Source organism: Marmota flaviventris, chromosome 17 (assembly GCF_047511675.1).
Source record: "Marmota flaviventris isolate mMarFla1 chromosome 17, mMarFla1.hap1, whole genome shotgun sequence".
Classification (NCBI taxonomy): Eukaryota; Metazoa; Chordata; class Mammalia; order Rodentia; family Sciuridae; genus Marmota; species Marmota flaviventris.
This window is the reverse complement of record NC_092514.1, coordinates 72,743,913-72,760,065: the sequence shown is the minus strand read 5'-3', so window position 1 is coordinate 72,760,065 and position 16,153 is coordinate 72,743,913. Positions and strand designations below refer to the sequence as shown.

General features: G+C 51.2%; 1 protein-coding gene across 1 annotated transcript in view; it reads right to left on the bottom strand.

The window, feature by feature from the left end:
• Nucleotides 1-453: 453 nt before the first annotated feature.
• Unk (unk zinc finger) overlaps nucleotides 454-16,153 on the bottom strand; it is a 33,493-nt gene continuing 17,793 nt past the window's right edge. The window contains exons 3-16 of the mRNA XM_027955676.2: nucleotides 15,868-16,044; nucleotides 15,624-15,754; nucleotides 14,946-15,081; nucleotides 14,255-14,372; nucleotides 12,937-13,021; nucleotides 9,913-10,055; nucleotides 9,327-9,527; nucleotides 8,704-8,769; nucleotides 8,076-8,250; nucleotides 7,104-7,205; nucleotides 6,783-6,971; nucleotides 3,426-3,607; nucleotides 2,582-2,839; nucleotides 454-1,901 (exon numbers count right to left, since the gene is read on the bottom strand). Of these exons, the coding sequence (XP_027811477.2) occupies nucleotides 1,746-1,901; nucleotides 2,582-2,839; nucleotides 3,426-3,607; nucleotides 6,783-6,971; nucleotides 7,104-7,205; nucleotides 8,076-8,250; nucleotides 8,704-8,769; nucleotides 9,327-9,527; nucleotides 9,913-10,055; nucleotides 12,937-13,021; nucleotides 14,255-14,372; nucleotides 14,946-15,081; nucleotides 15,624-15,754; nucleotides 15,868-16,044 (2,119 nt within the window). The 3' untranslated portion in view covers nucleotides 454-1,745. The remainder of the gene's footprint in view (nucleotides 1,902-2,581; nucleotides 2,840-3,425; nucleotides 3,608-6,782; nucleotides 6,972-7,103; nucleotides 7,206-8,075; nucleotides 8,251-8,703; nucleotides 8,770-9,326; nucleotides 9,528-9,912; nucleotides 10,056-12,936; nucleotides 13,022-14,254; nucleotides 14,373-14,945; nucleotides 15,082-15,623; nucleotides 15,755-15,867; nucleotides 16,045-16,153) is intronic.

Genomic DNA, 16,153 nt, shown 5'->3' with positions numbered 1-16,153 from the left:
AACCTGATGGGGAGCAGGGCAGAAAGACTTGGTGCCTAGAGCATGGGCCCCTCTGAAGGCAAGAGGCAGGGTACTTCCTCAGTGCCATTCCCTACTTATGCTGTTATGCAAACCATTCCAAAGGGACAGTATTGTCTACTGCCTTTTGGCAGTAGACAATAAAGAAACCGCTCATAGCTGAGGAAAGACCTACACAGAACAGTTGCATGGCCTGGGAGCTATCAGTATTCAAGGCTAAAAGGTCACCTTCATGGTGGTCCCTGCAGGCCTGTCACAGGGCACTCAAGCTGTGGTGGACTCTGCGCCTGGACATGTCCTAGGCCTTGGCAGCTGCTTTGCCACACCTAAGGATGTGGGAGGAAGCCATTCCATGCCTGAGGCAGGGGTCCTGCCTGTCTCGAAGTTTGGAGGCCTGTGTTTGGGGACCCACACCCCCATGTAAATAAGTACCACTGCAAGTTCATATTTTATTTCCAATAGATCTGCTTTGTTGATTTTTGCATTTTTGTAAAAAAGGAGAAAAGTTTTCACTTAATTCATTGAAAGCCCTTTCGTGCTGAGCCCAAGGGGGGCCTGGGCCAGGGCAGACCCTTTGCAACCCTCTTGAGCCCACCCAACACCCAGAGCTGGGAGCAAGGTCACTTCCCTCTGCCCACTCTGCCCTCCCACCCCCGCTGCATCTCTTTCTGTACAGAACGACTTTTAAAATCGAAGCTAAGACACAATATACACTGGACAGCACACATACACACATGCACACGGGCGTCTGCCTAGAATGGGCAGGACGTCAGCTGCACTCGGAGAGCACCAAGGAATGCATACGGAGCCCCTCTTGCCAGGAGGGCAGGGCCTGCGCCCCCTTGGTCCTCAGGCCGCACTCCTCCCCAACAATTGCCCTGCTAGCTGCCAGAGGGAGGGGGCGAACTGCACAGAGGCCACGCCAGAGAGGGGCCAGGGCAGGGACAGCTGAGGGCAGTGCCAGCCTGGCAGGTGGCCCTGGGGCCAGGAAGGCTGTTCCGGGGAGCCCAAGAGGGAAGAACTGAGGGGGACATAACTGGGCCTTGCCCCTCAAGGGGCTTCAAGGGCCCAACTTGGGAGGGGGCTGGCCCTGTAGCTTTGGCCTGCCAGCCCTCGCCATGGTCCCCAGGACTAAATACACATTTGATAAACCTAGGAGCTTGACTGGCGTCAACCCCCAGCACACCCTCAGGCCTCCCTGAGGCCCTCACATCTGGGAACCAGGTCCACCCACCCAGGGGGGCCTGGAGAGACAGGGTGAGCAGGGCCTGCCCTGAAGGCTTCTCCCCTCCCCTTTTCCCCTTCCAGCTTCCCACCCTTCCCCACTTAGGCCCCAAGAAGAAGTTAAAAATAGTTAGTTCCTACATAAAAAATACAGAAACAGATTCTCTCTGCCAAAAGGCCAGTGGGAGAAGAAGGGACTTTGTCTCTGAGCAGAAAGGGTGGGGAGCGGGCAGGGGAGGACTGCAAAATAGTCTTTTCTTTTAAAAAGTGCTTGGTAAGTCTGTTTTAAAGTGTGTGTCTATATCTATGTACAGATATACACACAGACACTGCATACGCTGGCCACCACGCATACTGGCACACACACAAATGTATACATGTACATAATCATATACATATACATACATACATACATACATACATACATATATATATATATATATACTTTAAAGAGTTCTAGGTGAGAGATCTGGGTCCGGCCAGGCCAGGCCAGGCCTGCAAGGTCACGACTGGAGGGTATGGGCCCTGCCGGGTTGGCAGACAGGGCATTCACTGCCCTCGGCACACAGCTCGCACAGCACGGCGTGTTGGCACGGTAGCACCGCCCGAGTCTGCTCCTGACACTTAAGGCATTTCACCGACTGCATGTGGAACACAGCCTGCAGGGAAAGTGAGGTTGTGGTCACCAGCCTGGTCCCAAGTCAAGCAAGGAGTTCCCTTGACTCTCACTTGCCCTGTGGGAGAGGAAACTGAGGCCCAGAGCCCAACGGTGTGCTTATAGGACGCTGCTGGCAAGCAGGAGCAGGTGAGAGCTTGGGCTGCTCAGCTCAGGCTCTGCCCACCACTCTGAGTGGATGTGACTGGGGCCAGGGAGCAGGCTGGGGCTGCAGCCTCTGTGCCTTAGGCCTTCTCCTGACAGACATTCATGCCTCTTGACTCACTTTATCTCTTAGTGACTCTAGGCCCCCTAAGTGAGAAAAATGAAGCCCAGAGAGGATTGTGACATGCTAAGGGGCCTGGTTGCTAAAACCTACTGCCAGCTCTTTCCACAAGGGCACATGGCTGATGGGGACCCAACAGGGCATCTAGCAATGCAGACAGGAAAGCCCTCACTGCTGATATGCGGAGAGCTACAAGAGGATGCCACCCAGGGCCCAGGCACACGAATGCAGCTTAGGTCAAGAATACTAGGAACGGGCACTGCTGCCCATGCTGGCTTAGTGCTGGGCAGAGGCTCTCAGAAGATCGGCTGTCCCTGGAGCAGCTGGACTGGATCAAGGGTCCCACACTGGCTGAAGCCATGGTGTGCACCCAGTGCTCCCTAACCTCCAAGGCTGACCTTGTCCACTTGTTCCAGATGGGCCCGCAGCTGCTTCTGGAGGGAGTAGAGAGTAGAGAGCGAGAGTGCCTCCAGGTCAGGGAAGGTGGGCAGGGCCTGGGGGTCAGGCCCTGCATGCAGCCGCTCTAGCTCTTCCTGGAGCTTCTTCACCTGCACCTCCAGCGCATCCCGCTGTTCCCGAGCCAGCTCGCATTCAGCACCTGCCACACTGGCCCGCTCGCCGGCCTCCTCTGCCTCCTTCTTCCAGGCATCACAAGCCTGTGGGCCCAACACGCAGCGCCTCATCACGATGGCCCCCTGCCCCAGCCCCCCTGCCCCCCCAGAGAGCATCTCTGGGAGCCTGTGTGGGCCACTCTGGCTGTAGGGCCTGCTGGGAAGCTGGGCCTGCTGTCTGGGGAGGGGGCAGGGAGGAGGCTGACGCTGCCTGCAGAGGAGAGAGGTTTCAGGACCTGCAGGAGACCCTCCTTCCACGGGCAGGGCCTAGCATGGCAGGGCTCACACCCTGCCAGAACTCCCAAGGGCAGTTAGGCCCTCTGTCCAGCCACAGCCTATCTCAGAACCTAGGACCCTGGAGCCCTGGGAGTTGGGTCTTCCAGGAAAGAGCAGGTGGCTCTGCGGCTAGATGACACAAAGAGCTCTCAAAGGAAAATCCAGGCTTGTGGCACTAGCCACCCCAGTGACCCAACTGGCAGGGTCAGTCCTCCACAGGGAGAGAGGGCCAACAAGTTTCTGTTCTCTTCTTTGGGTCCCAGGTTCCCCCCACCCCCATGCCTGCTCTGGGTAGGCTGGGCTTAGGCTGGATGACACCAGGCACTAGGGATGGCAGGTAGTGTGGGGCTAGTACCTGCTTGGCCTGCTTCCAGGACTCTTCCCACTGCTTGATGGTCCCGTTGGCTTCATCTAGCTCTTGCCGAAGCCGGGCCAGCTCAGCAGCCCCTGGCCCTGATAGGAAGGCAGGGGAAGTCCCTGGGGAGAAGCTTCCAGAGGCAAAGTGCTCCCAGATGCTGCTGTTCATTCCATTCAGACCTGCCCCAGGAAGGGGAGGAACATCAGCTGTGGAGGACTTGGGCCTGGCCACCCCTGCCTGGGAGTTTCTAGGGCTGGTTGGACACTGGGTGGGCATGTGAGACTCTAGTCATGTCAGGCCAGGGTGTTTTGCAAACACGGGTCAGTAGACTGTAAAGGTGCCCTGGGCTGAGTTACAGACCTAGACCTCAGTGCTTCCTGCTCCTTAATGGCTCTTCTTATGAGTCTTAGTGTTTTCATCTGTACCTTGGGTCCCATCACTAGCCTGACTAGGGGCTCAGGAAGTATTACAAGGGAGGGCATTGTGAAGGCCCCTACTGGTGACAACTGGTAGTGATGACATCACTAGAAATCTAAAGGGCTAGAGCTCAGAGAGCTTTCTTGTACCTAGTGTGAGGCCTGAGAGGGTCCTGGATGACAAGATTAGGAGGAAGAGATATGGGAGAAGAGCCACTGGACAGCACCTTATGTGATAAAAGGGCTGGAGCAGGAGAAGCCAGGGAGCCTTGGCCTCCTTGTTTTACAGAGGACAATGAGACAGGATGTGCTATAAGAATCTCAGAAATCTGGGTGTAGTGGTGCACACCTGTAGTCCCAGCTACTTGGGAGACTGAGGTAGGAGTATCACAAGTTTAAGATCATCCTCAGCTACTTAGCGAGACCCTGCCTCAACATAAAAAGAGAAAAATGGAGCCAGGTGTGGTGGCACATGCCTGTAATCCCAGCAGCTTGGGAAGCTGAAGCAGGAGGATCTCCAGTCCAAAGCCAGCCTCAGCAATTTAGCCAGACCCTAAGAAACTCAGTAAGACCCTGTCTCTAAATAAAATACAAAAAAAAAAAAAAAAAGGGATTTGGCTCAGTGGTTAAGTGCCCCTGGGTTCAATCCCCGATACCCATAAATAAATGAATGAATAAATAAAATGTGCTGGGGATATTGCTGTTCAGTGGTAGAGCACTCTTGGGTTCAATCACCAGTTAAAAAAAAAAAAAAATCATACAAATGGTGAGTGGTGTCTGCTCTTCCCAGTAGGCAAAGCTGCCACCCACCCGCCCACTCATTCAATTAACAGTAGGGCAGTAATACCTCCTGCCCTGCTCTTTGGCCCCCAGGGCACCCCTTGCTTCCTGGCAGACTCATCTTCATCTCTGGCTTTCTTTAGCCCACACATATTACCCTCCCCACTAATCTAGCCAAGATGTTCCAGAACCAGATTTCAAACATTCTGTCCTCAGAGCAATACAAATGATTGATACAAGAAGATGTTTTCCTGTGGAGCTTCTGCAGTGTGCACTGTCTGTCTGTGAACCTGGGTCCTCTGGATGAGTGCACTGACATGACTGGCCCAGCCTGCCCGCACCTCTCGGGTAGGTGGCATTTACTCTGTTGGAGAGGAGCCACTTCTTTAGAAAGTGTACTCAACTGCTCTGTCCACATAAGGTCCTTTTGGGATCCCAATGTCTGCCCTGGTGCCAGAGACCACTAGGTTGACTGCTCAGTATGACTAAACTGGTGAAAACACATGTGGGCCAGTAGGCAGGGCTCCATCAAGATGCCTCTGCAACATGGGCAAACCAGAAACATGACCCGGTGGTGGACATAATCCACCCCAGAGAACCTCTTCCAAACTGGGAAGGTACTAGGAAAATCCCTGGAATGAGAGGAAGTCCCCACAGCTGATCAGAATTTTTTTTCCTCTTTTTGTGGTTTTGGGAATGGAACCCAGGGCCTTGTAAATACGAGGCAAATGTTTTTTATATTCCTGAGCTACAAATTAGAACTTCAAAGGGCTCTCTGACTGATAGAAGGTCCTGACCCTCAGAGGAGGGCAGTCCTGGCCAAGGAATACCTGCTGGGGAAGTGGCTGTGGGAGAGGCTACTGCTGCTCATTGAGAGGCACCCAAGCTGGGGATTAAGTGTTTTATGCCCATTACCTCAGTGAACATTCCTATAGCCCCACAGGAGACCAGACCCTGGCCACTGGACCTGGAGGGTCTTTGAGGGGCCCAGTGCCCAATATTTTAATAATGCTGGGCTGGGCAAATAGCCCACTGGGCTAGCTCTGGGGCTCCCTGTACCTTTGCCTAGAAGAGCACCCTGACTTTGGGGTGGGTCTGTGCCACATTCTCCCTTGGTCTCCTGTGACCCTGGTGTGAATGTCTTCTGGGAGCTCTGGGTGACTAGGGGAAAAAAACTGATTAATTTATTTCTCTGTGACACTGGGGATCAAAGCCAGAACTCATCAGTACTAGGCAAGCATTCCACCACTAAGCTAAACCCCTCGTCCTTATTTGTTTTTCACCAGGCAAAACCACACTGAAAGCTAGACGTTGGCTGTGGTGATTCCAAGACCACTACTGTTTGCTGCACTAGCCTGTCCTGGTACTTCTTTAAGGCAGAGGCTGAATCACTTGCCCAGGATCATAGAATGGTAGAGCCTTACAGTCTAGACCCTGCTCTGGGACTGGGGGTTGTAGCTCAGTGGTAGAGTACTTGCTTATTAGCACATGTAAAGCACTAGGGGGTTCAATCCTCAGTGCTACATAAAAATAAATAAATATGGCTGGGGATGTGGTTCAAGCAGTAGCGCGCTTGCCTGGCATGCGCAGGGCACTGGGTTCGATCCTCAACACCACATAAAAATAAAATAAAAATATGTCCCCACCTAAAAAATAAATAAACAAATAAAAATAAATAAATAAATAAATAAAAGGGAGCTGGGTGCAGTGGTGCATGCCTGCAATCCCAGCAGCTTGGGAGGCTGAGACAGGAGAATCTCCAGGTCAATGCCAGCCTCAGCAAAAGCAAGCCACTAAGCAATTCAGTGAGACACTTAAAATACAATATAGGGGGCCGGCGTTATGGTTCAGTGGTAGAGCACTTGCCTAGCAAACATGAGGCACTGGGTTCAATCCCCAGAACCACATAAAAAAATACTAAATAAAGATATTGTGTCCATCTACAACTAAAAAATGTTAAAAAAAAAAATACAATATAGGGCCGGGATGTGGCTCAGTGGTTGAGAGCCCCTGAGTTCAATCCCCAGTACCCCAAAAAAAGGTCTAAAAAAGTAAAACAAATAAAAAAACACTTCTCTGACCTCTAGCCTGGGTGATGTGCCAAGCAAAGAGTGGCCAAAAGCACATTCTAAAAATTCTTGCCCTAGTCCCCTCTTACCTAAAGATCCATGTGATGCTGAGGTCCCCAAAAATGTGTTTTCTGACTGGCTCAGGTGACCCTGGGGCTGCTGTAGAAAATGTGAAGAGAGGCTGACAGGAGGAGAGGGGGACGCAGAGTGGAAGGAGGTAGAGCTGCCCAGGGAGCCAGGGATATTCACAGGTGCAGAACTCTGCAGCAAACTGCCACCTATAAGAGGAGCCCCGAAGGGCGGGCTGGGTGAGGGCCAGGCAAGCCATATGGGCCACACAGAGCAGGTGGCCTGGGCTAGCTGGGACCGAGGCATCCTCCTGGCCACCCTGCCCACCCAGTGCCCAGTACCGATTGTGATGCTGCTGGGGTGGGGCACTGTGCTATTATCGAAAGTCTTCTCCAGGGCAGCCACCCCAAACTCGTTCAGGTCCAGATCATCCAAGGCAGATTCTAGGGACAGAGAGACCAGGATGTGGGCCTCTCAGGGGCCATAGTCCAGGCTCTAATCCCTACCTGACCCAGACCTCCTCATATCCTGCCCACCATGTGCCTTTGCTCAGGATCTCCTGGAACACTGACCCTTGATGCCTGCCCTGTCCAGCCCCAGTGTCCTCCTTTCTGAAGTCTTCTTTGACATTTCATGGAGGAATCAAGTCCCAATCCAGGGTCCCTTCCTCTGATGGAGAATGTCTTATGATGTTTCAGGATGTGTGTCTCACCCTGAGCTCAGAGGTCTCTGGACTCTCTGTGGCCAGTACATAGTAGGTGATCAACAAATGCCAACACCCACTACTGAAGTGGCCTGGGAGGGAGGATGGGGACAGTTTCCCTCCTAGAGGCAGAGAACAGCACATCATCATCTCTGTCTCCTCAGTGTTTGCCATGGTACCTGGCAAAAAGTGGGCACCCGTAAATGAGTGATGAAGGAAAGGAGCACAGATGGATGACTGCTTGCTGCTGGGGATGAAACCCAGGATCTGTGTATGCTGAGTGACACCCCAGTCCAGGGTGTCACTCTAAGGACAGTTGTGCTCATAGTTTACTTCATAGGATACCCAGTAAAAGAATAATTAGGGATAGCATGATCCAAGTCTTGGGATAAGCCTATCTCTAGCTGCATGAAAAAGCTCCAAGAGCTAAGTCTTGGGCATATATTTGGAACTCATTTTCCCTTCAGCTTGAAGGGCCCAAGTGTCCTTCTGACTCTGCCAAGCCAGATATCTAAGGTAACTAGTGTGCTGATCTGAACTCACTTCAGAGACCTTATGTCTCTGACTCCAGGCCTAGAACTGGGCTTGCAAACAGACCCAGCCTAATTACCTATGACCGATTCTACCGTGTCACTGGTGGGATAGAAGGGCAGAGCGTTTGCATTCATGCCAGGGGCGCTGCTGGTGCCTGCAGGGCTGGGGGGTGTGGCTGCCAGGCTGGAGGTGATACTGGAAGAGATGCTTGAGGTCAGAGGGCTGCCCACAGGGAGGATGCCCAGCACGTCCTGCAACGAGAGTGAGGAGAGGCAATGGGATGCCTGCTTGTGGAGGCAATAGCCAGGGGCTAGGACAGGCCAGCAGGAGCACAGGGAAGTGGCTCCTCCCAGCTCTTAGCTGGCCTCCCCAGGCTCAGGCAAGTTGTATCCCCCAGCTTATTAGGAGGCTGGAAGTAGAAGAATGTGGCCTGGAGGCTGCAAGCCCCCAGTCAGGGGAGGAGTAGGTGCCATGCATAGTAAGGTTTACACTCCCTTAAAATTCCACCTGATGGATGGATCTGTCTAGAAGGGGAGGGACTCCAGACCTGAGCCTCATCTTCTCTGAATTTGGGGCTGGGTCTAATTCCTACCCTAGCTTGTGGGGACAGTGGTGTTCTCACTCCCAGCAGCCTGCTAGGGTTCTGGGCCTGTTCTGTCCATGGCAGGTACCAGAAGGGAAAATGGAGGTTGAGAATTCTGTACCTGTTTGGGCTGAAGCAGAGGCTGCTCTTGACTCCTGGGCTCTAGTGAATGGGGTTTCAGTTTGGTCTGAGAGAGAAAAGTCAGGGAACAGGAGGTAAATGTGGTGGGAGCTCAGAGTCCAGGAGTACACCTGACCCCACTATGACCACCAGGGGCAAGTGGCGGTGGCAGATTCCTGTTACTTGCCATGCATCCCTTTAACACCACCCCCCCCCCCGCCCCAATACACACATTCCTTCCATTATTCTAAGCTGGGAGCTGCCCCTCTCCACCTAGATAAGCCCAGGTTTCTCTCTAGGTCCAGTCAGAGACCCACCCCTGTCCCACCCTCAGGCCCTGCCATAGCAGGAAAAGGACTGAGCTCTGATGGAATTCCTACTCCTTTACTGACTAGCTCTGTGGCCCTAGAGAAGCTGCACAGCCTTTAAAGCCTTCCTGTCCTTGGTTGGGAATCGACATTACTCACTCTTCTTGGTTCTGAAAAGGCTGAGGTCAGAGAATCCTACCTCCCAAGCATCCTTCCCAGAGTGTGGCCAGGCCTCTCCTCCAAGTTTCCCTCAACTCAGGCAGGAGAAGGCCAAGCTCACTGGGCTTAAGTATCTGTCACCCTGCTTATCCCTTACCTGGCATTTGAAAGTTTTCAGGTACTCGGCTCCCACCTGGTCTTCCCTCTCAAAGCCAGGAGCTTTCTTGTAGCTGCCAGGGGCTAGGCCAGCCTCCCCAGGAAAGACGAGACTCTCCAGGTTTGGTGGCTTCCTACCAGGGCCCGGTGGGGAGCCACACAGGTTGGATGGGCTGCCCAGGCTGCTGCTCCTGCAGAGGAGCTGCAGAGGATGGGGAGCTGGTGGGCATGATGGCTGGGGACATGGTCCACCCTTCATCCCCACCTCAAAGTCAGTCTTCAGCAAGGGGCTCAGTTCCATTTCCATCTGCCAACGGGCAGCAATAAGTACTCAAAAACCCTGAGCCTCATGGGGGACTTGGAGGGGAGGAGTGACAGAAGGCTCTGTCTCAGCCCTATCCAAGCTAATCAGCACCAAGGCTGTGCTGCCCCACTTTGACAGGACCCTGGGACAGAAAAGGCAGAACCATTTGTCCAGAGGACAAATGTCAGGGTCTCCTCCCAAGCACAGGCTTAGGGAGCATGAGAGGCAGGAATAGCTCCTGGGCAGGCACAGTGCCCACCCATTCCCCAGGACAGGCACGTACAGCGCTGAGGTCGGGGGCATGCGGGCTGGAGGGGCTCACAGGCACCGAGTCTCCAGCAGCAGATGGCATGTACAAGATGGGACCTGGCTGGGTGGGGCTGGACACAGCTGAGGAAGGCTGCAGGTCGTCACTTAGGGGTGGCTCTGTAAAAGAAGGACAGGGGTCAGCAGGCTACTGAGCTAGCTCAGTCCCATGCTATCTTCTTTTTCTTCTTTTTTTAGTTGTCAATGGACTTTACTTTTTTATATGCTATGATGAGAATTGAACCCAGTGGCTCACACATGCTAGGCACTCCACCACTGAACCTCAACCCCAGCCCGCATGCTATCTTCTGCATCTCCCTGCACCTAAGAAGAAGGTTCCTATATAATTTCCATCGAGACTGAGTCTTCTGCACTTACTATGTGCCAGATGTGGGTGCCAGCACTTTGCATTAACTGTGAAGCTCTATAGTGACCACAAAACACAGGATTATTAATGTCTCCACTTTATGGATAAGGAAACTGGGTTAAATCTACCAAGGTGACAGAGCTAAGAACTGAGATGTGATCCTTCCTATTCAGCACTTCTCTTTGGTATAGATCAGCAGGCACTCTATCACTGAAAAAACTTATTATTTTTTTTAAGTCCTGGGGATGGAACCCAGAGTCTCATGCATGCTCAGCAGGCACTCTACCACTGAGCTATACATCCCCAGCCCCTCTCTGTGGTATCTCAATTGCAGTCTCAATAGGGACCATCTCTGTACTCCAAATATGCTTCTCTCTTCCAAGGGCCCTGGTTTATTCTTCACTCTTAATATTTTTAGGTGTAGATAGACACAACACAATGCCTTTATTTTTATGTGGTGTTGAGGATCGAACCCGGGTCCCGCCCGTGCTAGGAGTGCTCTACCGCTGAGCCACAATCCCAGCCCAATATTCTTCACTCTTAACAGGGCTGTCACGCCTTGCTTCCTCTCTGAGACTGGAGTGGTGGCCTGGTGTAAAACGTATCTGTGCTGTCCCACACACAGCCACAAGGCACCTGAAGCTACAGCTACTGAGCACTTGAAATGGGTTGGTCGGATCTGAAATGTACTGCAAGTATTAAAATATATATCGGGTGCTAGTTGGGAGGCTGAGGCAGGAAAGACCAGCCTGGACAACTCAGAGAGACCCTGTCTCAAAATAAAAAATAGAAAGAGGGCTGGGGTTGTAGTTCGGTGGTGGAGCGCTTGCCTCAAACGTGTGGGGCCCTGGGTTCGATCCTCAGCACCACATAAAAATAAAGACATTGTGACAATCTACAACAACAAAACAAACAAACAAACAAATAAATACATAAAAATGGGTGCAGATATATCTCAGTGGTAAAATATCTCTGGGTTCAATTCCCAGTTAGAAAAAAAAAAGAGCAGGAGATGGTGATAGAGCACCCCTGGGTTTAATCTCTAATATGGCCAAAACATAAATAAATAGGGGCTGGGGTTATGGCTCAGTAGCAGAGTGCTTGCCTCAAATGTGAGGCACCGGGCTCGATCCTTAGCACCACATACAAATAAATAAACAAAATAAAGATATTGTGGCCATTCCATCTATAACTAAACAATAATTTTAAAAAGATTAAAAAGAGGGACTGGGATTGTGGCTCAGTGGTAGAGTGCTTGCCTCATGGGTGAGGCACTGGGTTCAATTCTCAGCACCACATATAAACAAATGAATAAAATAAAGGTCCATCAACACTAAAATAAATATTAAAAAAAAAAATATTAAGGGCTGGGGATGTGGCTCAAGCAGTAGCGCACTCGCCTGGCATGCATGCGGCCTGGGTTCGATCCTCAGCACCACATACAAACAAAGATGTTGTGTCTGCCGAGAACTAAATATTAAAAAAAATAATAAAAATAAAAAATAAAAAGGCGCATGGGTCTGGAGATGTGGCTCGAGCGGTAGTGCGCTCGCCTGGCATGCGTGCGGCCCGGGATCGATCCTTAGCACCACATACAAATAAAGATGTTGTGTCCGCTGAAAACTAAAAAACAAATATTAAAAAATTTCTCTTTAAAATAAATAAATAAACAAACAAACAAATAAATAAATAAAAAGGTGCTAGGGTTGTGGCTTAGCGGTAGAGCACTCACCTAGCACATGTACGAGGCGCTGGGTTTAATCCTCAGCACCATATAAAAATAAATAAAGGTATTGTGTCCAACTGCAACTAAAAAAAAATATTAAATAAAATAAATAGAATAAAAATCAGAAGTCCAAGACTTAGTAAAAAAAAAAATTTTGTTTATTTCTTGATTGAACCCACCAGGGGTGCTTTACCACTGAGGTACATCCCCAGTCCTTTTAAACTTTTATTTTAAGACAGGGTCTTTCTAAGTTGCTGAGGCTGGCCTCGAATTTATAATTCTCCTGTCTCAGCCTCCAGAATGGCTGGGATTACACATATATACCACCACACTTGGCAAAAAGTAAAATATCTTGATTCATTTTTTTATATTGATTACCTATTAAAAAGGCAACATTTTGTGTCAGGCTACCTAAAAATGTTAAAATCAATTTAACCTGTTTTCTTTGCTTATCTTAGTATGTTACTCAGAACTTTAAAATGACATACAGGGCCACATTATATTCAGACTGGGTAGCTTTGTTCTACAGGACTGAGCACAGCTCGGTAGAGAAGAGGTCCAAGTTCCATTAATGATGTCTGTCATGGGTGACATGGGGTGGCTGGTGAAATCTGCCAACTTGGATACGGGGAAACATAGTACCTTATTTTTCCTAGGACTGCTAGGACCAACCAAGGGGGTGGTTCCTATAGTCTCTGTCTCATGACCTTGGAAGTTCCAGGTTTTAAGGCCAGTTCCAGAAGGGCAAGGTAATGGGACTTTCGGTGGGAACAGGGCCTGCTGCTGGCAGATAAGGACTCCTGTGCATGGCCTGCTGCCAGGTGCTGGTCCTCTGCCTGAGCCTGAGCAGAGGGTTAGAGGAGGGGAGGAAGGAGAGGGTACTGTCCAGGGCAATGGGAACAGCATACGTTCTACATGAGCAAAGGCGCAGAAAGGTCCTCGGGGACAGCTCCCTGACTGCTGCATGTCATTGCACTTGGTGGATTTGTAGATCTGGAAGAGACAAAGCAGAGCAGAGACCAGTCAGACTCAGCCAAGAGTAAAAGGCAGGCTCCCCCTCCTTGAATAGGATAGACTAGCTTGGGCCTCTCTCCACCAATCTCTTATTCAAACTCCTGCACCTAGAAAGTACAGCCCTCTGTCACCCCCACTGCCACCAATGTCCTCCTTGGTCCATCCAGCCTCATGAAGGCACTGGCTCCACTCCTGATCTTGACCAGGGCTATGCTTTTAAGTATGCCAACACCTGAAGCAGCACACAGCCACTCCCAATGTGCCCTCTGCCTGGGTACCCTGGGTTGTGGTCTGTACTAGCTCTAACCTCCCATTCTGCTGTCTACAGCAACATGAGGTCATCTCTGTCTCAGTGTCTCTCTCAAGGTGTCCTGGCTTCCATGGACCCAACGGCAGAGACAGCATGTGCCTCTTTGTTGCACAAGACATAGGAACAGGGCTGAGTTGTGGCTCAGCGATAGAGCACTGGCCTCTCACATGTGAGACCCTGGATTCGATCCTCAGCACCATATAAAAATAAATAACAATATAAAGACATTGTGCCCATATATAACTAAAAAATATTAAAAAAAAAAAAAAGACATAGGAACAGGGCTGGTGTAGCACAGTGGCAGAGCACTTGCCTGGCATGTGCAAGGCGCTGGGTTCGATCCTTAGCACCATCTACACATAAAATAAAGGCATTCTGTTCATCTATAACTACAAAAAAATTAAAAAAAAATAAAGTAAATCTAAAAAAAACCAAAACAAACAAACAAACAAACAAAAAAAAAAAAAACATAGGAACACTGACAAGGCCCAGGTGGGCAGGGGAACTGTGTTAGGGAGTTGCTGTCTCCTATTCTCTGATCTGGGGCAAGACAGCTAGAAGGGGATTTTTCATTTTTTAAATCCTAGTATCACTGGATTATAATCACAATGAGTGGCATAAAGCCCAGAATGGCTAGGCCATCATACTTAGCCCATATCCCCCGTGTCAAGCAACCTCAGAAACAAACTAAAGTAGAAATCTGTAACAGGTGGATGGGCTCAGAACAAGAGAAGCAGCATGCTCAGGAGTCAGGCTTTTGCAGACTCTGCCTGGGGATCCCTCTATCAGGTTGGTACCAGCAGCTGCCTTCACCCTCTTTTGTCTCTTTCCTGGCTTCTGAAGGGATATGCTAACAATCCATGGTCCCTCAAAAGACTTCAGTCCCCAACCTAAGGACGCACCTCCGGGTGGAACTGCTGCTCTGTGCGGGTATGGCAATACTGGCAGGCATCTCCGTTCTCACACTTGCCGGGATCTCCCCACTCGTCCCCATGTTTGACATTTGGACAAGGAGACGACCTGGTCCAACAAAGGAAGGGTCAGATGGAGGAAAAAGATGATGAGATCAGGGCCTAGAAGGTGCCATTTGGATACCTGCTCTGGGCCCCTCTCTGGTATCCCTGCCTTACAGGGGCAGGTGCAGAAATGGAAAAGACCAACTGCAGAGTGAAGGCCTTACTAGTGCCAACAGCCAGGCTGATCCTCCAGCCCAGACCGGCTGCATCACCAAGGAGGGCCCTGTATGCTCCCCTTGGCTAGGAGCTGAGCCCACACCAGCCTGAGGAGAATTATGCCACAGCCATGACCACACTTCCCATACTGTGGCCTGGCCCTGCTCTAGCTCACACCCTGCAGGCCCAGAAATGGGTGGGCCTCAAACTGATCAGGGTTTTTATTCATGCAAGAGCTGGTCTAGGCTCCCACTGTTCAGCCATTCATATTAGTCCCTCCCCTAAATCTGAGTCCTATGACCCTGTAATCCCCAGGACTGGCCTCCCCATCTTCCTGAGAGCCACAGTGGTAGCAGCCTCAGCCATGATCCCTTCCCTGCCACTCCTCCCTCCCGTGGCTGGCCTCCTGGGGCCAAAGGACCTGTATTTGTGCTTCCGGGGGCTCCGCCGCCGGTCCTTGCTGTTGTGGTAGTAGGGACAGGCATAGCCCTGGCGGCACAGCCGCGGGGGCTTCTTGCACGGCTCCGTCTTATAGTTCCCCAGCACATAAGCGGTCTCTGCACAGGGGGCCAGAGGGCAGGGGTCAGGGAGTGGAGCTGGAACACCCAAGAACAGGAGGAGTCGAGTGGAGGGAAGGAAAGGAGAAGCCACTGGAAAAGGGTAGTGGAGCTGAGGTTCCCATGACAGGTATGAGCAGGCACCTCCTTACAGGCCATGGGCACACTGAAGAGGTCAAAGCCAAGGCTGAGAGTCCAATTAGTTAAGCAGGACACTATCCCTCACTGGAGACACTCACAACTCAAAGGGCTTAAAGGGCTCCCATTGAGTGTGGAGAACACATGCACGTGTACGTACATATGTGCATGAAAGCCTGAAGTATCTTGGGAACACGGTGTATCTGGAAAGTCCCTATAAGTGCCTTTTGAATCGCAGGTATGAGGGATGAGAGGGCAGGGTGGTTCCCAGAAGAGGTGGTAGCTTTGGTTGGAAAAGGTAGTAGGTAATTGTGAATTGAGCTCTTAGGGCAGCTATGGGTAGCAAAGGGGAGGGGGAAGAAGTCTTGCTGGAGGGAGCATGGCCACTTGTGTGGCGCCTATACCTTGCCAGCGAGGCTCCTCACTGAGGATTTTTTCTATCATTGCATGGCTTGCAGCCCCAGAAGACTGGCCTTCTATGCTGCTCTCTACTGTGGTCTGGCCATTCTGCAAGGCTTCCATGGCCTGGAGCTCCCTGGAAGAAGAAAGGAGAGGGTTGGGAAGAGGCATGAGAGCAGGAAACAGTACCATCCATTCTTTACAGTCACCACAAGTAGCCACCAGACCCCAGACCAGTATCTAGCCCACCTGATGTCATAGACAGGGGAGCGGAGGTCATGGGGCCCATGGGCAAAAGCACAGTGCAGGCCGTTCTTGGTGCAGTTGCCTTTTGAGTCGGTCTCGTGAATGCAGATTCCAGTTTTATAGTAACGAAGGTGGTACCTGCGCTCAGTGTCTCCTGTGGTCCTGTGCAGGAATGGGCACCTGGAACACAGTAATAGAAGTTACTCAGCTTTGCCCTTTGCAGCCTGGGCTGCTTTCCTCAACCCTACCCTTCCTCCAACCATTGAAATGTTGTCCCATGACTCAGAGG